Genomic DNA, 22791 nt, shown 5'->3' with positions numbered 1-22791 from the left:
TTTTTTTTTTTTTTACAGGGAGCAGGTATCTGTGGATGCCTTGGGTTATGAAAACATCAGCTTCTGTTAGTGTTTAAAAGTGATATAAAATACACTAGTGCACTGCCCATGGGGGGCGGGGGAAGGTGAACGGCACAAAAGTACAAGTTGCATAAAATTTTAAAAAATGGACATTCAGTTTTTCTGACTAAGTCTCACTCCTCATTTGTCGTCTGGGGAAACACTCCATTGGGCTCTCAGGCCTTTTAGAAGTATGTGCACATTTGTATGGATGACGGTAGATTCTTCCATGACTTGCTTTAAAAAAAAAGAAATTACGCTACACTTTAGAGATCTTTCCAAAAGTGAATTGAATTCCACCTAATTCTTTCCAAAATCAGCAGTTCGTTGTGCGGATGTATACCAATTTACTTAACTCTTGTTGGTCAGCGTCTGAGCAGCTCCCACCCAAAAGCCTAGCAAATGCCTCTGGCCAACACCCTCGGCCATTCCCTTAAGAGGAATGGATGGTCTTCATGGCTGTCCTCAAGCAAGAGGCCTCAGAGCCACGGCCGATCGCTCCGTCTCACCCGCCTCATGTCCATCAACTACTAAGTGTGTCTTCGTTCCTTCTCTTGCTTTCTGTGTTCACGGTTCTGGGCCACGCCTTCCTGACTCTTGCACGGACTGGTCCAGGAGACCCCTGCCTCACTGATCCGGCTGGTTCTGCTCTTCCTTGAATCCGTCTTCCGCTCCGCTGTGTGGGGGAACTTTCTCAGATGAAGATCTGATATCGCTTCTCTGCGTTAAATTATTTTGGGGTTCCCCATTGCCTGCAGTCTAAATTTAACAGACTAGTCAAGGTCTCGCCTTTGCAGCCCTACTTCCTGCATGTCACCCACACATAGGCCACCCTCCAGCCACCCCAGACTTCTTGCAAACCCCAGACTATGACACAAATAACTTCGGGCCTATGAGCCTAATCATAGCAGGAGAGTGCTTTTCAAAAGGTACAGACCGGAAGTGTTTAATTAGCCTCCTCTTCACCCGTCAGTGGGGAGGGTATTTCCACCCTACGGTTATGGGGTTGCCTGAATGCTGAACAGTTTATGAGTCCTGTGGACACACAGCCCACACGCCAGGCAGAGCCAGGGGAAGAGGCTGAACAAGCAGGGGCTCGGGAGGCAGACTTTGCAGTAATAGGAAGATGGGCTGAGCCCCCTCCCCGCGGGAGGGTGCGGTGGGCTTGTCGAATGATTCTGTGGACTATAGGAGACCGAGGCCTGCTGCTTGGGCATCGGCAGGCACTGCGTCTGGCCCCCGTGTTAAGGGTTGTCTGGCTAGGAGACCTTCTCTGCGGGAGAAAGAGGAGTAGAGAAATTACAATTAGGCCATTCGAGGCACCCTCGATTGTGCCAGATGTCAGGACAGCTATTAATAGTGAATCCTGGGAGTCATTACGATTGGACCAAGCTGGGCACCACCACCGCCCACATACATCCTGAAGTGCAGCTGGGGTAATTTTTTGTGTGATTGGCCAGGACGCAGCAAGGTTCCACAGCCCCCCTTCCCCTGCCGCCCAGGGTCAGGCAGGGAGCCTCACCTGGTCCACAGACCCGAAAGGACCATTTGGGTCTCCACAATAAAATCCTGCTGTTGTCACAGAAGAAAGAGATCTGGAATGACCAAAGCAACGAATGTGCATGCCAGCCCCTGGGGGAGATGTTTCACGGTGAACGCCCAGCTCTTTCCTCTCATGTTCGTGGTCACAGGGGTTTTAAACTCGTTTCACACCTCTTGACTTCATCAGAGAGTGCAGATTAATCGGCAGTGACCTTTCTCTGGCTGGAACGTGGTCCACAACCACTCATTGTAGCCTCTTGTTTGGAGACATCACACAGCCGATGATGGCTAAGCTTGCCATGCCAGGCCCCACCCATCTATCATAAAGTTCTAACCCTTTAACCAGGAGCTTAAACGGAATGAGCCAGCCCTGCCCATAGGAAGCCTTTAAGGGTGGCCCTCAGTAAAACACTGCCCAAAGTCCTCTGTATCACCAGCTTTTTCTGATTCAAAGACTCAGCAAAGAACAGAGTGTTCTTTGCTCATCAAACACCCAGGTGTATGAGTATCTGCCTCCACCTTCTTCCATTCACCCTCAGCCACACCTGTGGGATCGACACCTTATTCTGCTTGCCATGGGACACTTACTATACCCACGGATGGTATGCACTGCCAAGCTAGGAGACCATGCTCGTCCAGTGGTTTGCACTGCCCTCTCGGCAGAGGACCACTCAAAGTGGAGTACTTTATCTCATCACCGTGCTCCTTGGCAAAACTCCCCAAGCTCAGCCTTTTCCACTGTCATTGCTACTTTGGATATCAATGAGCTCCTGCCTCTCCATTGAATACTAAGCAAGCATCTGGTACCTGATCTTGCCCCAAGATACTTGTAGTGGGCTTTTGTTGTTATTTGTTTATTCTGCTTGTGTGTGTGTGATCCAAGGTTCTTAAAGTTTGAGCATGTCTATCCCCTGCTGCAGATAATAAAATGGAATATACACACTTCCTTATCTAAAAAATGTTTTAGAATAAATCCAGTGCAAAACATGAAATGAGCGCCTTGAATGTGTGCAAGGAAACAAGCACATGGGAACCCGACTTGGAATGTGGACGGACTCCCTCTCCTTTCCCTGTCCTCCAGTGTCTTACCCACCCCACTCGCTAAACGTCACAAATATCCCGACTCCTGTCCCTCCCATTCCTTTACTTTCCCGTATACTATTTTTACCGTATATGCATGCTTCTCTAAAGAACATTAGTTTTGCTTGAACTTTACAGAAATGTAGTCTTTCCTGCTTTCACTGAATATTATGCCTCTGGAATTCAGCCGTCCATGTTTGCCACTGAGAGCTCCAGTTCATTCAATTTCACTGACTCATAGTTTTGCATTGCTAGCGTTCCGCACGTCCCTCCCTTCGCATCTCAGAGGCGCATCTGCGCGCAGTGCACGGTTCCTGGAGCAGGGGGGCGCCCCAAATAAACACCTGTTCAGTCATTGAAAGAGACTGAGCACCGGCTGACTGTCACACGGACACTTGTGTCCGCCGGCGGGATCCTCTGCCCTCCGTTCCAGCGCTGGGATCCCGCCGGCTCTTCCGCCCTGAGTTAATTACCGCTGTGGAACCTCGGGAACCAGCGGCCACAGGGCACCCGGAGGCTTCCCAACGCCCCCCTGAGACTACAATTCCCAGAAAGCATCGCGGTGCTCTCTGGCGTCAATTTCGGTTTACGCACCCCCATCTCGGCCAACTTCCGGGTTGTGTGGGCGGGGACAAAGGAGTTGTCCAATGAGCACCTCCGCAGGCCGAGGGGGCGGGGAGGCTCGTCCAATGAGCGCGTCTCAGGGCGCCGACGCGCGCGGGGGCTGCTGGGGCGGCGGCCGTGGGTCGCGTCACTGAGCCGCGCCCGCTCCGCGGGGGGAGCCCGGCCCCTCAGTCCAGCCCGCCCCAGGCTCCCTCCCTCCCCCGGCGGCCGCCGACCCTGCTTCCATGCCCCGGGTGGGCGCCGCACCCCGGAACCTCCGCGCCCATGGCCGCTAGCCTGAGGAGGCCCTCCTTCACCTTCTGCTCTTCCTCTTCGACCGAAGCCGACGACGAGGGCGTGCGCGGCACCTGCGAAGATGCTTCCATGTGCAAGAGGTGCCCGCGGGGCGCGGGGTCGGGGCGGCGCCCGGGGTCGGGGCGGCGCCCGGGGCCCGGGGCCCAGGTGGGGGCGAGCCTGCGTCCAAGGGGCACACCCGTTCGCCGCAGGCGCCCGTCGGCCGTGCGGCGCCCCCGGCAGGGGCTCCCGCGCGCGTGTCGCTGGTGCTTACCCACCGGGCGGTGCCGGGCGCGGTGCCTGGCGTGCGGCGCTGGGCCTGGCCCCCGTGGACCCGAAGCCTGGCTGCGAAGGCCGACGTGCAGCGCGGCGTGACGACAGCCTTGACGCGACGGGAGAAGCGCGGCTTCTCCCTCCTTTCCAGGTCCCGTCCCAGCGGGGGTCGTCGTGGACCCCGTTGTGCCGCTGAAACTCGGGCCAGTCGCGGGGGAGATGACCTGTTCAGGGCTACATCATATTTGCGTGCAGAGCCAGTACTTTCCAGAGCTGTAACTTGTATGCTCCGGGAATCCACACTACTACAGGTGTAGTGGGGGGCGTTGTCATCACAGGTACGTTCCACCCACCCGGAAGCACGGAAAAGAAAGCCCCAGCCAGGCTCGAGTGTACCGGCGCATTCATTCAGTCAGCAGCAATTACTGAGAGCTTACTTTGTGCCGGGTGCTGGGGACTCAGTTTTCGGCAACACACGATGAAGACGGCACCCGGGGTCCCTGCCATACAGCGTAGTCGTAGTCGGAAGGGACCGGGATTGCCCATGGATACACAATTATAGTTTTGTGTGGAGCGCTGAGAAATACTCCAATGCTCTTGGAGTCTGTATTTTAGGCAGTGATCTTAACACTGAGAACAAAAGGCTAAAAGAAGGAAGAGCTGGAGGAGAGTGTTCAGGCAGAGCCAGGGAGTAGTACAGACCGTGAGCGGCCGGAAGCAGTGCGCAGGGAGCTGGGACCACATAGGGACTGTGAGGCGGGAGCACGGAAGTGTGGGATTAAGGCTTGCACTTTTTGTAGGTTCTTGGAGACTAAGCCTAGTGGTTTGGAACGTGGACTCTGGGGCCAGACTGCCACACTGCTCTGAGCTCTGCCACTTGCTAGCCGTGTAGACTTGAGCAACTGACTAACCCGGTCTGTGCCTCTGTTTCCTGATCTGTCATGTGAGGGTGATAATAACGCCCACTTCATAGGCAATCGTAAAGATCAAATGACATTTAATATTGGTAGAGCACGTAGGGCAGCGTCTGGCATGCAGGATGCGTCAGGCCTGGTGGATTAAATACGTGGATAAATATATAAGAATGAAAGGTTTGCGGGCAGTCCCTGAGGAGATTTGTGAACTTGAATGAATGACACTCAACTTTATTTCTTCTCTAGCTTCCAGTCGCTGTCGACCACATCTGTAGCACTGTCGAATTGGAAATGATATTTCTCATATTTGCCGTCAAACTTTTCAGTGGGACAGAAGATACTTTTCCGTAGCACATTAGGGTTAGGATTACTGAATATCGATGATACCGGTTTGCTTAATACTTATTGTAACTTTTTTTCAAACTTGCTTGCTTAAATTAGCTGTAAAATGGTTCAGAGAGAGAAAAGTGGGGAGAAGCAGTAAACGGGAGCGTGACTGTCCTCGACTGTCCGTTTCATAGTTTCAGCTCCTCTCTGCCTGTTCTCAGTGCCCCCTTGTCTGCAGGGAAAGTTGGGGTTCAGAGCAGCAGAGGATCGGGGGCAGCAGTCCCCAGCCTGAGGAGCACAGCAGCGTGGCCTGTGGGCTTTCTGAAACCCGGGGCCGGGGTGCCTCTAGGCCCAGGGGAGCAGGGTTTCCTGGGCGGGGCCCAGGCTGCTTTGGCCTGACCTGTCCCTCCTAGCAATGTTCTTGAACACGTTGCCATGGCCAGTTCTCTGCGTTTCTCTGTTCCATGGCTGGCTCGTACAGTGCGTGGATGCTGTAGCTGCCCTCCCCTCGGTGGCCCGCGAATTCCGAGACACCACGCCCTCCCTCCAGACTCCCAAGGGCAGCGCCCGGTCCTATTCCCTCCCTGGCTCCTCCCACCTGTGTGCCGGAAACTTATCTTGTCACTCTGAGAGGCCTGGAAACCACTGGCAGTCATCTAGGTCTGAGGACCGGCGAGACGGTCAGAAACGCTGGGAAGCAGGACTGGTGGGAACCAGGGACCGGACGTGCCTGTGTCCACTCCCGGTGCATCTGCCATGTTTTTATGCCACGCGTCACTGACGCTGTCCACATGCTGTCGAGGCCAGTCCCAGCCCTCTGCCAGGCCTGTGTGGCCTGAGCCTGCCTCGCTTTCCAGCACCCGCCCACTGTCCACTGCTGGGACGGACACTGTGGGTCCGCTGTCACATGGGAGCATCCTGTCGGCACACTCTAGGGCACAGCGGGCCACCCGTCGGAGAGGCCTTCCCTCTCACCTTCCCTCAGGTCGACCCCTTCGTCCTCCGCGTTGCTCATGCCCTTCGCTCATCATCATCTGCCGCTTGTCTTTGCCTCTGTCCTTTCTCTGTTTTGTTCGCCGCTCGGTCCCCGGTCCCCTGGCCCTGAGCGGCATCTCAGTAAATGCTGCTTGGCTGGAGCGGGGGCAGAGCGACGGATGGACAGAGCTGAGAGGAGTAGACACCGCTCCTTGTTTGCCACCAGGCGAGAGCTGGCCTCGCCGGGAGCCCGTGGGCCGGGAGCCCACCCGCCTCCGTGCGGGGCGGCAGGGTGGGCGCCGCCTTTGTGGGGAGCCCAGCAGTGGCTCTGTACCGCCAAAGAGCTTCTTGCATCGGTGTTGGGGTTCAGGAGGCCATTTCTAAGGCCCCTTCCGACCCTTAAACTCTGAAGAACGTTCTCAAAAAAAGTCACCCGCCTGCCGGTCGTCCTTCGAGGCTGGTGCGGCTGTTACCACTAGGTGGCACTAGACGGTCCCGCAGCCTCACAGCGCTTGCTGGAAACACGCTCCACAGAACAGCCTTCCATGCCGCTGTTGTCTATGGTTCTCTATTCGGCATCATTTTTTAAACGCAGGTTCGCAAACTATGAAATCGACTTAACGAGACCAGCGGGTCGGTGTCTGTAAGCCTGTTTGGACCGCCGGCAAGTTCGCTCCTGTGAAACGCGGCAGTCTGGACTCACAGCAGACAGCGCTCTTGGCGCGAGCGTGTGTGTTTCCATGTTGAGCGGCTGAGCGTGTGCGCCCCAGACCCCCATGTGTGGTTGTGCGGGCAGGATGCACGAGATGGGGACGTCTCTTCAGAACCTGCACCGACTGCAGCCAGGGCTGCCGTGAACCTTGTCGGCAGACCCGAAGAAAAGACAGGCAGCATCTGCTTCTGGGTGCTCAGAACTGACCTGGACACACAACACACATGCACACCCTTGCTTTTCAGCTCACTTATCAGCAACGTGATGTGTTGTGCGTGTATTACCAGGGTATGAGTGAGGACGCCATAGGCTGCAAGTGACAGAAGCCTTGCTCAAGTTGGCTCGAAGGGGAAGACACTAGCATCTCACCGAATGTCCGCTGAGAGCTAGAGCAGGCCCCAGGCCTGCGGTGGCCTGGCGTGGCCTTAGGGACCAGCTCCTCCCCCGCCTTCTCAGTGGCCCTAGGGCTGGTTCCACCCGGAAGACTTCAGTGGTCACCCAGGCTTCAGCTCCCGGCTCAGACACAGAAGCCGGACTCCTTGCCGTGTAGACCGGGCAGAGGGAGTGTAGGCTCCCAGAGCGGCTTCCAGGTTGTGGTTTTGTTTATTTGTTCCTGGCTTCCCCTCCGTGACCTTGTGACCACCATGAGTTTTGTGAAGTGACCGGCACCCAGCACAAACTCGGGAGAAGTGCCCAGGTCACTGTCAGTGATGTTTGCTAAATATTTCAGAATTTCCTTTCCTCTGGGCACGAAAAGTTTGGGCCAGTGAGTTTGCCGGGTGACTAAAGGAAGTATGGGGTGAGGTCGTTTGCTGGGTCGGGTTCTGGGAAAGGGAGGGATCGGTGGCGTGAGGACAGACAGGTGACAGGTGGGTGCTGCAGAAAGCATGGTGAGCAGTGAGCACACGCGAGGCGGGCGCGGATCCGGCTTCGCTGTGCGGGGGCGCTGGGTGTGCCCTCGCTGGCCTTCGGCGGCCGGCACGTCTCCTCCGGATCCTTGACCTGGTTCTCGGGGACGTGGCCGTGGACCTCGGCTGGAAGTGCCGGCCTCTGCTCACCTGCCCTCTCTTTCTTCCCTTCCAGGTTTGCGGTGAGCATCGGCTACTGGGACGACCCCTACATCCAGCATTTCGTGAGGCTCTCTAAAGAGAGGAAGGCCCCTGAGATTAACAGAGGCGAGTGACTCTCCCTCCCCAGCACCGCTCGTCAGCCGAGAGGCCGGAAGCTTCAGGGCTTCGTTCCTAACAAGAGCGTCCAGTGTGCACGCTCCGCAGCAGCGTGTGCTCTCTCCCCGCGTCCGCCCCCGCCGTGTGTCACGCAGCTTTTTCGTCTTTGCTAACCTGATACTTGAAAACTGGTATCTTAGGGTAACCTTATCTTTTATTCCTTTTGTTTACAGTAAGGTAGAAGATCATTTCCATATGTTTAAAAGCCACTTATATATTTTTACTGTGAACTGTCCGTTGGCAGAAGAGATCACTTTTTGGTGCCTTACTAAGTTGTTAGCGACACTGCAGGACTCCGCAGAGCTCATTTCCAGCAGGGAGTCAAGGGACTTGAGTCCAGCCTGACTCAGTCTCAGCCAGCTCGGGAAACCGACCAAAGGGCAGTCGTTCCCGTGCGAGTGGGGCGTCTTGGCCCTAAAGGTCAGATCCTAGAGATTAGGTTCCCTAAGATGCACAGGGAGCTTTTAAAGCGAGGGTTCCGGAGAGTAAGGACGTGGTATTTGCGCGAGAGTGAAACCAAACGTCGGTGAGACCGGGCAAGGCCCGGCTGGCAGGCAGCTTTCCTAAGGGCTGCTCCAGAGGCAGGGACGGCCGTGCTGGCCTTCCCGGGGCCCGGGCAGATGTCGGCCCTCCTGCCTGCCTTCATCCTCTCCCTGGGTCCGAATCCCCAGACTGGGGACCTGCAGCCCACCAGGAGAGTGCTCCCCAAACACCATGCTGTAAAGATTTTTTTCCCCATACCCAGTCCTTTGTGGGCTTTTCTATAAAATACGATAAGAATGGTTTGCTAGGAAAATAAATGAAAAAGACATACAAAATACAAGCCAAAATTACTTATGAGTAGAGTCAACAGACAGAAAATTCCTGGCAAGTTGCAATAGAAGTTTCTAAATGCTGCTCGAATTTGGTTCCTAAAACAGCCATGCTTTGAGCAAGCAGGGCTCAAGCCAGCAGAGGGCCGCTCGCTCCCTGCCCCCACCTCCTGTCTCTGTCTCCAGAGCTTCAGGGTCTCTTATCGGCAGCCCCTGGCTGTATCCTCCCCGCCCTTCAAGGCACATGGTCCCCTGGGCAGGTGGAGGTGGGAGGAGCCAGGTGAGAAATGCGGCTTCAGCTTTGACATCCATCTGCCCGATTTCCCAGCCTAAAAATAGTCTCTCCCGTCGGATTTCGCAGTTTTGAGTTTCACCTGACTGCTGAGAGTGCTGAGCGGCTTTCTCTCTGGCCTTGAGAAAGGTCTGGTGGTCAAACTCCAAGAGGTCATTTCCCAGGGGAGCATTTAGATCAGCTGTTTTGATGCAAAACCCGTCTTTCATAAGTAAAGTTATAGGACACTTCAGTTCTCTGTTAGATAATTCCACCAGTCAGTAGGTTGTGCTTTGGTTCAAAGGGATTAAAAAAAAAGCATTTGAAGGTGCTGTTCCTCCTGCAGGTGTGCCATACGCCACTGACCTTGAAGGGGGCGGGGCTCTCCGTCTTCTGGTGCCCTGGCCTTGCAGGGGTCATTTCTGTCCTCACTGAGTGACAGCTTGTTTCGCTGTCTCTTTCTTAGGTTATTTTGCTCGAGTCTATGGCATCGGTCAGCTTATAAAGGCATTTTTGCGGAAGACAGAATGCCACTGCCAGATCATAAACCTCGGGGCTGGGATGGATACCACCTTCTGGATATTAAAGGTAAGTTCACATTCACCCTCCTGTTTCCTCAGCTGTTCACATTTAATGCTTTGAAGATGTTCACCTGGTTCAAAAATATTTTAAATGTGTGAAAAGGGACACAGTGGCAGCCCCCCTCCCAGCCCTGTCCCTGCCTGCTGGCCAGCCCCACACTGCCTCGCACCGGGGCCCGGTGGGGCTGTGTGCATCGTTTCCCACCTTTGCCGCTACAAACAGGGTTTAATAAAACCCGTGCGTGCGTTTCCCTCCGCCTGCGTGGAGACACGTCGGGGCCAAACCCCTCCCGGCGGACTCGCTGAGGCAGAGCACGTGCGTCTGATGGGGGACACTAACTAAGATTCGCCTGTCGGGAGCGGTGTCCTGGATGATTTGGAGGTTTGCACGGCCAGGGGTGACGGTCGTGTGACACCGAGCCCTTGCGCAGCCGTCCTCTGACTCGATCCCGTGGCTGCTCTGCTGGAGCTCAGGGGAAGGTACAGCCACACCCATGGGGAGAGGACCCGTCAGTGGCAGGGTGGCCACCAACTGAACCAGGACAGGCGAGGGGACGCAGGGCGCTGTGTCCTTGCTGCAGCCACTGCAGGGAGCGCACGTCGCTCCGAGGGGGACGCGCCTCCGCGCGCCTGGCTGTAAACGCTGACAGTGTGTGTGCATTTTCCCGTGCATCCGCAGCCCCGCGAGGTGCATCCGCAGCCCCGCGAGGTGCGGCCGCTTCTCCGCTTCCCAGGGCAGGAGCCCCTGGCCCAGGAGTCGAGCGACTGTCCCGAGGCCTCAGCCAACAGGGCGGAGCTGGGCCCTGAGCCCAGACTGCCTGTTCTTTACCACCCACTGTGCTCCACGATCGTGGAAAAAACACGAATCGCAAAACGGCACGCGCCCTCATGACGTGATGCTTTCGGCTCTTCGCTGTTTTAGTCTGTTTCATCCCCAAACTGCTGGGCAAAACCCGCTACATGATTTCCTGACTGTGCGCTAGGCCCCGCGCTGCTTTTTGAAAATTGCTATTCTGTGCGACTTGTGAAGCACCCGTGACCACCCCACTTCCTCCCAGCCCTTTACGCCCCCTGGACGGCTGCAATGGCTGCTTACCTGTCCCCCACCCGGTCTTTGTGCCGAGACCAGACTCATCTGGAAAGTGAGTGCTGAGTCTGTCGCTCCCGCCGGAAGCCCTTTAGGGCCTGTGCCCTTCCCGGCCTCAGGCCGGCGCGTGGAGGCGGTCAGCGAGCGTGCTTGAGTGAGTAACTGCAAGGCTTGTGTGTCCTTTCCCAGGATCAAGACCTTCTCCCAAGCAAATATTTTGAAGTCGACTTTCCAATGATAGTCACCAGAAAGCTGCACACCATCAAGTAAGTGGCTGCGGCCGCGAGCAGGAGCCTGGCGGGACACATAGCCAGCTCCCTGCAGGTGGCAGCGTGGATGCTAAGGGCCTCGTCCTGGACCCTGCTTCCCTGGGCCCCCCCTTCCAGTGTGTCCCCAGTCTTCGGAATGAGAAACACCTTTACCGCAGTGCTCAAGGGAGCGGTCGTTCCATAACCGGATTTCTTAGGAAGTTTGTCCCCTTCTTTGTCCCCAGGGCACAGAAAGGGCCCTGGTCCAGAACAGATGCTCAGCAAATGGCTTCTGAGTGAGCGGTTGGTCAGTTATCCCGCGTGAGGCTTGGTAGGGGCCGTCCCAGGCTTCAGGGAGCCGGCGTGGTTCGCTCATCTCTGCCGAGACCGGCTGCTCACCCAGCAGCCTCCCAAGTGCCTCCCTCCGATTGTGTCCTGCAGGCCTCGGGCAGGCTCATGAGCTCAGCGCTATTGTCCCCACCTTTGACAGATGAGGCGAATGAGGCTCAAAGTTTAATTTACCTAAGGTCACCCAGCTAGGACGGGGTGGAGCTGAGAGCTCTGCTGACTTCAAGCTCAAGGTCAAGATTTCTGGGGTCTAACTTATGCTCCCTCCCTCTTGTTCAAATCAGGCATTGAGATAAAATCCTAGTTCTTATGTTGAAATATTTTTAATAAACATGAAAGTTTAAACTTTTTTTTAGAGATGTCTAATCCTCGCAAAGTGGAAGTATTTTTTGAGCTTTATTATTTTTTGCTTTACCTTATGAAAATAAGTTCTTTACCCTTTCCATATGTAAAATTACATTTCGTACTAGGTGTGGTTTTTGGATGGCGCATGGCGGCCCAATGCTCTGGGAAGGCAGAGTGGCCGATCTTGCTGGAACTATGAGGGGAGAGCAAGGCGGCGCTCGGCTCCGGCTGGCGACGGGCTCCCGGGGTGGGGACGCCCGGGGTGGGGACGCCCGGCGTCTGTGCACAGCATCAGGGCCCTGAAAATTCGGCTCTCTGATTTCTGGTGTTTTGCACATTCTTGATCTGGGGAGTTGCCGCGTGGACGTCACTGAACTCGAGGTCTGAGTGAGAGTGCATTGTGTAGTCGCCTGTGATGAACAGTAGCTGTCTTTAAAGTTCTGTTTGGGAAGAGGCGAGGGTCGGAGATGGCTGACAAACACGGGGACCAGCAGGAGCCCCAGCCCGCCTTTAGCCGTTTCCCAGTCCCGTGGGTTTAGGTCAGTTCATGATTGACACCAAAGTCGGACTGTGACGCTTGGCTGGCCTCACCCGAGACCGTGTCCCCTGAAGTGTTCTGTCTGTGCCTTGGGTCAAGCAGTGTGGAACGGGCCCCACGGGAGCAGAGAGCACCTGCCACTCTCACAGCGGGTATCGGCGTTCGTAGCAGGGGCCGCCTGACCCTGCCTGCTGCTCCTCCCACCTTCCCACAGGTTGAAGCCGCCACTGTCGCAGCCCATCTTAGAGCTGCACTGCGAGGACACCCTGCAGATGGGCAAGTACCCGGGGCCCGGGTGGCACGCGGACACGGCAGCGCGTTTGGCTCCCCCCTTGCTTTTGAAAGATGGCGTGTGTGCGTGTGTGCATGCGTGTGCGTGTGCGCGCGTGTGTGTACGTGTGCGCGTGCACATTTGTACGGTACACACACCTGTGCCCATGTCCCATGGCATCTGCCTCTGACCCAGTTACACTTCCCTCACGGTTACCAGGAAGGAATTGGGAACGGATTTTGTATGGCTCTTCTGACCTGGTCATTGGTCCCCAATCTTAAGTCCTTTTTTCATTTAAATTAGTTGCCAACATTTCAAAAATAGCTTTTTTGTGAAAATCAGGATGTCCTGCTTTCCTTGGAAAGATCAGATCTGGCAGCCGAGGCCGTTACTGCTGCGTGGCAGTGCCTGAGCGGCGGCCGCCTCATTTGGAGGGGCCGTGCGTCCCCAGCGTGTCCCCGCCTCTCCCCGCTGTCTCACACTGGGTGCTCCCACCACTTATGCCCCTTCCTCCCTGCCAGCACTCAGTTCCCCGCCTTTAATTACGGATGTTTCCAGCAACACTTTCCTCAAGTTAAGACAAACGTCCTTCGGACTCCTCCATCGCTCTCAGCCTGCGTCTGACTGGGAAGTTCTAGGGCTCGTTAGCCATCCAGGTCGGATGTGCTTGGGGGGAAGGCGTCTGGGGTTCCGCCCAGGTTGCTCTCACACGTCAGAGAAACGATTCGACGGTGCCTCGTGACGAGTATGCAGGGACGCTGACCACAGTGCCTGAGACAGGACTCCCAGAAATACCACGCGTCTGGTAGTAGAGCCCGGATGAGTCCAGTCCCCGTCTGTCGCTCGGCCTCACATGTACAGAGTCCTTTGTTCCGAGATGTGGAAGCTTCCTGGGACACGATGTGATATCATGTCTTGTGTGTGTGTGTGTGTGTGTGTGTGTTAAAGAGAGAAGGGATGTGTTTGTGTATGAGTGTGAGCACATAGGAAAAAATGCTGAATGTTACACAGCAAAACACTAATAGCTGTTTTTGGAAGGTGTGATTGTAGTTAATGCTCACCCTTCTCTTATCTGAATTTTTAAAATACTGAGCATGGATTTTCATAATGGAGAAAAACAATAATTTTAATGTTGAAGAAACCACATCCATTGAAATTAAAATTCCTTCTTGATTAATTCCTGTTGAAATAATCTTTCCTTATTTTTGCAGATGGACACTTGTTGGATTCAAAGAGATATGCCATTATTGGAGCCGACCTTCGAGATATACCTGACCTGGAAGAGAAACTAAAGAAATGTAACATGAATACACAGTGAGATTTTTTCCTAACCCGTTACACACTGTGGTTTCATGCCGATGCGTGAAGATCCCCAGGTCCCATTTCTGCAGTTTTTATCATTTCGTTGCTACTTGAGTAATTTTCTGAAATTTTTTAGAAGCACTGATTTTACATCCGAATCATCGTGTTGCTTATGTGGAATACGGGGGTGTAATAGAAACAGAGTTCGAGAGAAGAGAATTATGTGCATAGCTACTGTAACAGAAAAAAAATCCCATAGGAAAATGGGCAGAGGACAGATGACCAGGCAGCTCCGAGAAGAAGATGGATACCGTGGGAGGGCGCTGGCCCGTGGTGGTGACCAGGCAGAGCTCCGTCTCCCTGTACCGTCACGTGTCGGCGAGGGTACGGGGGACAGGTATGGTTAGGCGCCACTGGCGGAAGTGAATGGCACGGCCGAGGCAGGAGCCGTCCGGGAGTACCCAGAGAGATCGCAGGTGTGTGCGCCCGCGCGCACGAGGAGGGTGTCCACTGCAGCCACTGTTCTCTGTGGCAGAAAGTTGGGACAACCCAAATGGTTTTGGGAGGAGAGCGGATGAATAACGTGAAACGCGGCACCTAGGTCAGCTCACAGGCTGCTCAAAACGTCTGTGGAGTGGAAAGCATAGCGTGGTGCCAAACGCGTGAGCCCAAAGCCCCAGAGTGCTTTCGTGGGGGCACGTGTGCAGCACGGGTGACCCTACGCGGACCAGAAGGCCTCGCACCAGACTCCGAGAGCGGGGGCGGAGGGGAGGCATGGGGCTTCACAGTGATGCTGGCCGTAGACTGGGCTTAAAGGGTCAGGGGGAGGTAAAGACGGGTCCTAGGCTGCTGTAGGTGAAGACGTGTGATTTTAAAGAAGGTTCTGAGGCAGAGAGTCGGCAGTGGTTAAAGAGCAGCGAGGGGCCCGCCGCTGGAATGGGGGCTGTGGAGCTTGGCCCGGGGCTGGCTGGCTCTGGGGCGAGGGCGGAGCACACGGACAGAGCTTTGGGCGAGGAGGGCAGGGAGCGGGGCGCACGCTTGGTCTCTCCAGTGCGCGTTTCACGTATGATCTCGCATACGTGTTCAGCCGAGAATTGTCAGCCCGGTCATCGTTTGTCAGGGTTTTCGCGCCCACCGCCCATAGGCCGGGCTGCCCTCTGGCCCCGTGCTGCTGCTCAGCTCTGTTTTCGGGGTCTGTCTCCCTGAGTGTGCAGAGCCCTGTGTGAAGAGCAGTCACGCCTCTTTCTCCTTTGGGGCCCTTCATGCGGCCGCAGATGGCAGGGCACAGTGTGTTCCTTCAGCAGACGGGGGGCCTGGACGTCCAGGACACCACCGGGTCCGGGGTGCATCATGAGTCACCGCTGGTGGGTTGGTCACTGCTGACACTGGTCAGCCTGGAGCCCTGGCAGAGTCTTGGACTCTTGTCCTGGGTTCCATGTTAGTTATTTGATAGGTGTGGTTTTTTGTTGCTTTGTTTGTTAAAAAATCTCTTTGAGCCTTTTTAAAAAGTTAAGGCTTTTGGGTGCTTCCTGAGGATTCGTTGCTTGTCCCGTTTCGTGATTGTTCGGTGCTTTGGGTGTGAGTCAGGACGCTTGCTAATTAGGAACACGAGTGCTTGAAGACACGTTGTTCGCTCACGTAGCTCTCAGTTCTCGGTGGTAAAGCTTCTTTACGTGAATGGCAGTACCCCTGCATCGCATCGGCTGGCTGGTCGTGTGACAGACCCTTCCAGACGCAGCACTTTAAAACAAGTCAGTTTAGCTGCTCAGGATTCTGGGTGGCAGTTTGGGCAGGGCTTAGCAGTGCAGTTCTGCGGGGGCCAGCTTAGCTGAGTCGCCTGGGGTTCGCGCGTGCGTGCATGTGTGTGTACGTGTGTACATGTGCGTGCATGTGCGCGTGTGGACAGCTGCAGGTCCGTGGGGCTGCCTCCTCCGTGGCCCCCCACCTACAGCAAGTGCAGCAGGAGAGCCCGCGCCAGCGTGCAGGTGGCGGGTAAGCCTCTGCACATCACGCTCACGACTGTCCCCGTGGTCAACAACTACCCCGACTCCAGGAGATGGGAGGTGACTCCAGCTCCTGAGTGGCAGAGCCTGTGGGTTCAGGTTGCCACCGTGTGGGTGCCGGGCGGGGAGAAGGTGTAGCCACTTCGCATGTTTTCACGAGCAGACAAACCATCACTCACCGCTCACCTTTGCACGCATACCGCTGTGGGCGTCAACAAGCGTCACGGCGCCGACGGGCGGTGTGCTTGCCCTGGGCTCTCCTAGGCGGACCTGCCGCCCATCCCGCAGTGAGAGCGGTCCGCTGACAGTGTCTCCGTGCCTTTCCCTGTCCCCTCCAGGTTGCCAACACTCCTGGTGACTGAATGTGTGCTGGTCTACATGACTCCGGAGCAGTCTGCAAACCTGATCAAGTGGGCGGCCAGCAGTTTTGTGACGGCCATGTTTGTAAACTACGAACAGGTAACGGCGGCAGAGGCGCTGGACTCGGCACGGGACCCGGGTGGCTGTCCCCCTGAGCACCCGCGGCACGTGCTCCCACATGCTTTCCTTCTGCCTCCGGCCACATGTCCCCTTTTCCAGTCGAGGCCAGCAGGCCCCCTACTCCTGGCTTCTTGACGTCCTGTAAACCTTTAGCCAGTGTTTGGAACTTCGGCCTTGGCCCTTATTCCAGTTTTTGAGTTTTCGTGTCTCACATTGAGCCGTAGCCCCTGATGGAGGAGTTTTGGCTGTCACAGTGTAGGGACCTCGGAGGCAGGCAGGTGACGCAGATGCAGGAAGGCGGCCATGTGAGCCGTGTGGAGTGGAGCGGACTGGGGCGCACTCACGGGAGTGACTACCGCTCCGGCCCAGCCAGTCCGCACCATGTGGGCCTGTGAGCCCAGAGTTGCCAGAAGTCTGGCTTTTCGGGAGAAGTTAGAAATGCAGGATTTTAATATAAAGTTTCCTGATTTCTAAAATCCCTCGGTTGGTCCCTGGCTGCCGGTTTGCCTCTCTAGTCTGGCACAGAAGCCTTGTTTTGGGGCTCTGGAACCCCCCAGTGTGGGCCCAGCCCTGGCCCCTCTTTCTTGTTACCAGCCGGGTGACTCGAGGCAAATTGCTTGGTGGCCGGGAGTCCATGCTCTGGATGTGGACGGCCCATCTGTGTGACCCGGACAGTTACCTGACCCCTCTGTGCCTGGGTCCCCCTCAGAAAAATGGGGGCAATGCCAGCCCCGACTTGGGCGTTGCGAGAGGAAGCGAGGTGACCGTGCACGTGCGTCTGCATCTCGCCCGCCCTCAGGTCGGCGTCGGCTGTTTTGGGGTTGCTCGGAGCCCCAGCTCTTTGTGTTTGAGGGGAGAAGACCACCCGCCCCTCTGGGCCATCACGGCAGCTCGTGGTGGGCACAGGTTAAGCACTGAACACGTGGAGGCTGTTTTTATTGTTCGTTTCACTTTAGTTTTATGGGTTTTACATTCCATCTCATTTTATTTTTAAGTTTTATTGTCGATGAGAGCGCTACAGGGCCTCGCCCAAGGCTACATAATTGCAGGCAGATTAGGGCTAGACTTCGGTCCCCTGACCGCAACCCCGCCCCGCCAGCCCAGGTCCCTGTGTAGGTGGCTCTGGGTTGGTTGGCGTCTCCCTCCTCTCTCTGGGGACAGTCCTCAGACCCGGTGCTCAGTCCTGGCGAGCGGACACATAGCGGCAGGCCCCCTTGCTCTGTTTTTTGTGATGTGACTAACTCCTGGGAACCTGTCTGCCTGCGGGATGCTGCACCTGGGGCAGGTGAACCCACCTTCTGTTGCCACTCGCCCGGGGGTGCACCCCGCTTCTCTCCTGCATTCTGCCCAGCAGTGGAGGTGGCAGGTTAGGTGAGCTCTGACCAGAGACCCCGTCACTCGGAGCAGGTCTGGGAATGTGCCAGTGTCTAACCTGTCCACAGCTGTCCCTAACCTGTTCAGACCCCAGCCACCACCCTCATTTTGTGAGCGATAAACATTTCGTTGCACAGTGTCCTGGCAGATGCCGTCAGCAGCGTTTGGTTACGTCATCGCTCACACGCCTCATGCCGCTCCTGGTTAGTAGTTTAAAACGACAGGACCACAGGACGGTGACAGGGGTGACAGGGACTTCTCAGCCTGCTTACTGCGGCAGGCACCGTGCTGTGAGCCCCACGCGCACGGTCATCGCCACAGGCCACCAGGCAGTCCTCATGCTGTCGCAGTCTCACGGGTCAGGGGACCGAAGTGCAGGGTGGCCGGCGCGCCCGGTGTCAGGCGTGAAGTGTCAGGCTGGGACTCCAGCTCAGGCGACAGAACGCTGGAGAGCGTGCTCACCCCCCCTCCGCCCTCCACGCGAGCCTGCCGCGGCCACCGAAGGAGACACCGGTGGTGCTGTCATTGTCACGTGACCTCTGGGAGGTCACAGTATTTTACATATTGTTAGTGATGGATTTTCGAGACTTCGTATATGACAAAGTAACATTGTGCCTCTGCTACAACAGTGTACGTGACATGTTTTGTGGTGTTTGTGCATATAGATGGATTATGGTTTTTTAAGGTAGTTTTTATTTACGAGTAATACCAGATACAGAAATTTTTAAAAAATTGAATAGTACAAAAGGGTAGACAAGGAAGAGTAGGTCCCACCCCAGAGCTCAGCCCTCTGACCTGGCGAGCACCATTGCAGGTTCCAGAGTTTTCCGTGCACGTGTAAAGGCAGATGGGAGAATATGGTTCTCATCGTTGTGTTTTTTCACGAGTTCTTAGACCTGAGAGCTCTTTCCGTACCTGCGCCTACCTGTGTCTGTCTTCCTTTCCCGTTTCCGTGGCTCGTAGTATTTCATCGTACGAAATACCTGCCAGAATTTATTTCACCCCAGATGATGGGTGTTTAAGTTCTTCCCAGATTCTACTTCCGTGCACGGCGCCGCAGGAAGTGCCCACGCCGCCGCGCTCCTGCAGGCCCGTCTGCCGCGGCGGTGCTGGCCGCGGGCCTCCCGCACGGCTCCGCCGCCTGCACTGGGCGGCCACAGACGTCGGCCTGACCGGCTGGCACCGGGCGCCATTTGACTCTGCGCGTCTAAGAGGCAGCACTGGCCTCTCCCCTCTTCGCAGGTGAACATGGAAGACCGGTTTGGGCAGATCATGGTGGAGAACCTGCGGAGGCGGCAGTGCGACCTGGCCGGGGTGGAGACTTGCAAGTCCCTGGAGTCGCAGGTCAGCGGCAGGACGTCCTCGCGTGCCTTCGGCCAGCCAGCCAAGGGCGTCGGCCCTCCGGAGGGCTGTCACGGGCCATCCGCACGGGCTCCTGGAACATGCGTGGGTCCCACGCCCCATGTGCCGGCTCTTCCTCTGCGGGTTTTCAGGCAGCAGAGCAGTCGAGGGGGTCGTGGGTGAACAGCCGGCCCTCGCCCCTCTTCGGGAGCCGCCCCCAGTGAATGTTCTGTTGTTGGGCCTCCGCCCCGTGTTCTGTGGGTGTTGTGGGAATGTTTTAAGGCAAGTGACAAGACATCGTCCGCCCCATAAATGCTTCGCTGCGACTGTCGCGGCAGTAGGCCTGGCCCCCTGGGACAGTGGTGGCGCCGCGGTCACAGTTTGCAGGTCGGCCGCGCTGCCTTCGCAGCGCCTGTTCGTGTCTAGTTTCCCCACTTCTTAAAATGCTCGTAGTCGGGGTATTTGAATCGGGACCCGATATGCCCGCACTTTGGCTGACGGGACCCTAAGTCTCTTGGAATCGGTCATTGTACTCACTCTTTTAAAAATGTCGATTTTTGGCTGAAGGGACCGCCCACCGCGCCCCCATCTCCGCAGGTCACGGCCGCGTTGGGGCGGAGCGTTGGGAGTGGGGGGCGGGCGCCGCGGCAGAGCCCCGCGCGCGGGGGGCAGCGCCTGGGGCGCGGGCCCGGCAGCTCTGCTGGTCTGCTCTGTTCGATGTAGAAGCAGCGGCTCCTGTCCAACGGGTGGGAGACCGTGTCGGCCGTGAACATGATGGAGCTGTACAGCCGGCTGCCGCGGACGGAGGTCAGCAGGTACGGCGGGCGAGGCTGGCCGTGACGGTGTTCGCGGCTGTTTCCCCCCGTCCCTCCCTGCGTCGTGGCTGGAAGCTGGTCCCTGTCCCTCCCGATCACCTTTCAGCCAGCCCCCGCCCGCGCCAGCTTTGGCGAGCGTTTTCGAAGCTGTCGTGACGGAGGCGGCGCGGCTCTTTGGGGGGCGGGGACGGCTTCCCTCCGGTACCCGTGCGCAGGCGTTTCCCTCGTTTGCCGCTCGGCTTCGCTGCTGTGAACGCCGTGCGCCCGTCACCTGCCCCGCACCGGCGTGCGGCCTCCGTCCCTGACTGTGCCTTTGTGCTTCTGTCCGCGCTGTCCCCGCAGGATAGAGTCCCTCGAGTTCCTGGATGAACTGGAGCTCCTGGAGCAGCTCATGCAGCACTACTGCCTCTGCTGGGCCACCAAAGGCGGAAGCCAGCTCGGTACCGGCCGTTCCTTCCTTTCTGCCCCAACCGGGCCTCTGCCAAGAGCGCGGCGCACGACCAGGAGCCCCGGGCCGTGGCCGTGCACGTGGGCCGTGAACGCGTGCCACGAGCGTTTGCCCCGGGAGCGGGGGCGCCGGCCAGCCGTGTGCAGGACCGTCACCTAGCAGCCCTTTATGGGTCCGCCGCGCCCCCCTCGTTGGCAGTTAGCGTGGCAATAAAGTGGCCGGGCCTGTCGGCTTCGCCGGCTCATCCGCGGGTCCCCCAGAAGGTCAACAGCCGGGTCCTCGCTTCACAGACCCACGCGGCTGTGGGCCGCACGGCCCAGTCTTATTTTTGTGACCAGGGCCGAGTTTCCCAGCCCAGCAGAGTTGGACCACAGGGCCAGCCACGGGGCCTAGTCCCTCCTCCCTGTGGCCTTGGTCTCGACCCAGTCCCTCCTTCACCTGCCCCATGCTGCCCCTGCTCCCATGGGTGATGCCTGGGCGCCCCTCCACCCGGCCAAGACCAGTTCAGATCTCGGTTCTGGCCTCGACGTCCTAGCTGCCCTGCAGGCTCCCCGCAGGTGCCCGAGTGGCGGACCGCCTTAGACGGGTTGCTGACACTGACCAGACGACAACGGGCGAGGACGCTCCCTGTGAAAACCCTGGGCTGGCACGGGATTGTCGGTCACCCCAAGGCTCATCCGCAGCTGTAGACGTTTACTCAGCTGTGCACTTGGGCCCACAAAAGCCTTTTCAGTTTGTTTCTGATTTAAAACCAATCATTATTGTGTTTTTATATTGTTTTAAAAACAATATAGTTTTTAGTACAGACCTTGGAAACTTCTAAAAAGTGTGGCAAAGAAACGAACAGCAACCAGTGCCTGCCACTCAGGCCCTTTCTTATAGGCCCCGCCCCCCAACGCTTTCTGGCGCTCGCTCTGTTTTTAATAGAGAGGAATCTACACGCCGTGTAGCTTTGATTCCTGATCTTTTCGAGTTAACGTCATGACACGCACATTTCCCCTTGCTGCTGAAAACTCCGGGCGTAGCTTCGGTGACTTTGTGAAAATTGTCACGAGCCCGTGTCTGGGTTCACTTCCCCTTCCTGGACCTCTGGGAAGGCGAGTGGTGTGGGACACCAGCGAGTCGTGTGGTCTCTGTGGAGCAGTGGCACCTTGACCGCTGTCACGAAAGGGGTTGCTTGTGCCCCGCCTCCGCCCGGCCCTGGCGTCAGCCCCCGTGTGCTGGAGGACGCGGTCCACACCTGCTGGGCTCAGCTCTGCAGGACGGGCTGCAGCGGGGCCGGGTCGGGACCGCAGAGGGCTCATGCACGCCCACGAAGCACGCTCGTCCTCAGGGGCCACCTGCCAGCTTGTCAAAGCGCTGCTGGCTTATGCGCTCCCGCCTCACGAAGCAGGGTGGTGGCCACAGGGCTCGGGGGCCCAGAGCCACCGCTGTGGGCCTGGGGTCCGGCCCCGCTCCCGCCCCCCACCCGTGTCTCCGCTCTGCTCCCGGGGTCCCTTCACAGCGTCTCTGCTCACTCCTCAGGTTTGAAGGACATCACTTGCTAACCTGCCCAGGCCCGTGTGGTACAGGAACCCAAGCCACCAGCTGCCCGGAGCCGACACGCCATGCCAGCCTCCTGGGTGCAGCCCGGGCCTCGTCTGCCGGTCAAGCCCACCCCAACTCGGAGCCTGCGGCCGGGGCTGCCGCGGCACTTCCCGCTCCTGTTGACCTGTCCTTTAAATAAACCTCAGTTGGCAGTTACCCTGTGGGCCTGTCCTTTGCTCTCCTGGGCGGGCTGCAGTCCCCTCTGAGCAGAAGCCAAAGGTCCCGACCCCTGCTGTCACTCTGGCTCGCCGCCTGCGAGCCCCGCGCAGCCAGGCCCTTGCATCCGTTTGGGATTTACTCTGTGCTCGTTGGCAGCACGTGGTGTTGCACCTTGTCCCTCGGCCCTGGGCCCCCAGAGGCCAGAGCTTGTCTCTGCCTGAGTCCTTCCTCGGTCGTTGTGGCAGGCTGAATGATGGCCCCTGAAGTGACCCCAAACCAGTGAACGTGTTACCTTATGGGTGAAAGGGCTTTGCAAGTGTGGTCCTGGACGGGAGGTGGGCCCGGGCGACCGTGAGGGCCCGTACCAGGGGCAGGAAGTGAGTCGGCGGTGGATCGAGGCTCTAGGTGCTGGGCAGGGCTCAGGCCTCTGTGGGCGCGTGACAGCTGACTCCGGGGCATCGCACTGACGGAGCCACCTCAGGTGACTGGCCCGCCCCGCCTCGCACACGTGCCTCGGTGTCCTGCCTGCTGCTCCGTGCTCCGGGCCCGAGTGTCATCGTTTGTATTCATCCCCAGACTAAGACGACGTTGCCCCGAGTCTGGAGAGTGAGAAAGACGCAGACTAGGGCGAGTTCCCCCACTCCTCACAGGCCAGTGGTCGTGGGCACCCCCCTCCCCCGGGGCTTGGCTTCCCCCTCTGCACGGTGGGACGGCGAGGACGAGGCCGGCCTCTCGCTGTTGGGGCGGGGTGGGGCGGGGACTGCCTGACACACGG

The 22791-nt window shown here is 57.4% G+C and overlaps 1 protein-coding gene across 1 annotated transcript; it reads left to right on the top strand.

The window, feature by feature from the left end:
- The first annotated feature begins 3429 nt into the window (after positions 1 to 3429).
- LCMT1 (leucine carboxyl methyltransferase 1) lies at positions 3430 to 22013 on the top strand. Its single transcript, XM_039840186.1, has 11 exons — positions 3430 to 3680; positions 7864 to 7955; positions 9556 to 9677; positions 10947 to 11023; positions 12451 to 12512; positions 13719 to 13821; positions 16151 to 16271; positions 18909 to 19010; positions 19731 to 19822; positions 20165 to 20262; positions 21795 to 22013. The coding sequence occupies exons 1-11, from the start codon at positions 3571 to 3573 to the stop codon at positions 21815 to 21817; spliced, it is 1002 nt and encodes a 333-aa protein (XP_039696120.1). The 5' UTR covers positions 3430 to 3570; the 3' UTR covers positions 21818 to 22013.
- The last annotated feature ends 778 nt before the right edge of the window (positions 22014 to 22791 follow it).

This window comes from Pteropus medius, unplaced genomic scaffold, assembly GCF_902729225.1.
Source record: "Pteropus medius unplaced genomic scaffold, Ma_sr-lr_union100, whole genome shotgun sequence".
NCBI classification, from domain to species: Eukaryota; Metazoa; Chordata; class Mammalia; order Chiroptera; family Pteropodidae; genus Pteropus; species Pteropus medius.
Note: the sequence above shows the minus strand (reverse complement) of the source record. Positions and strands in the feature narration are given on the sequence as shown.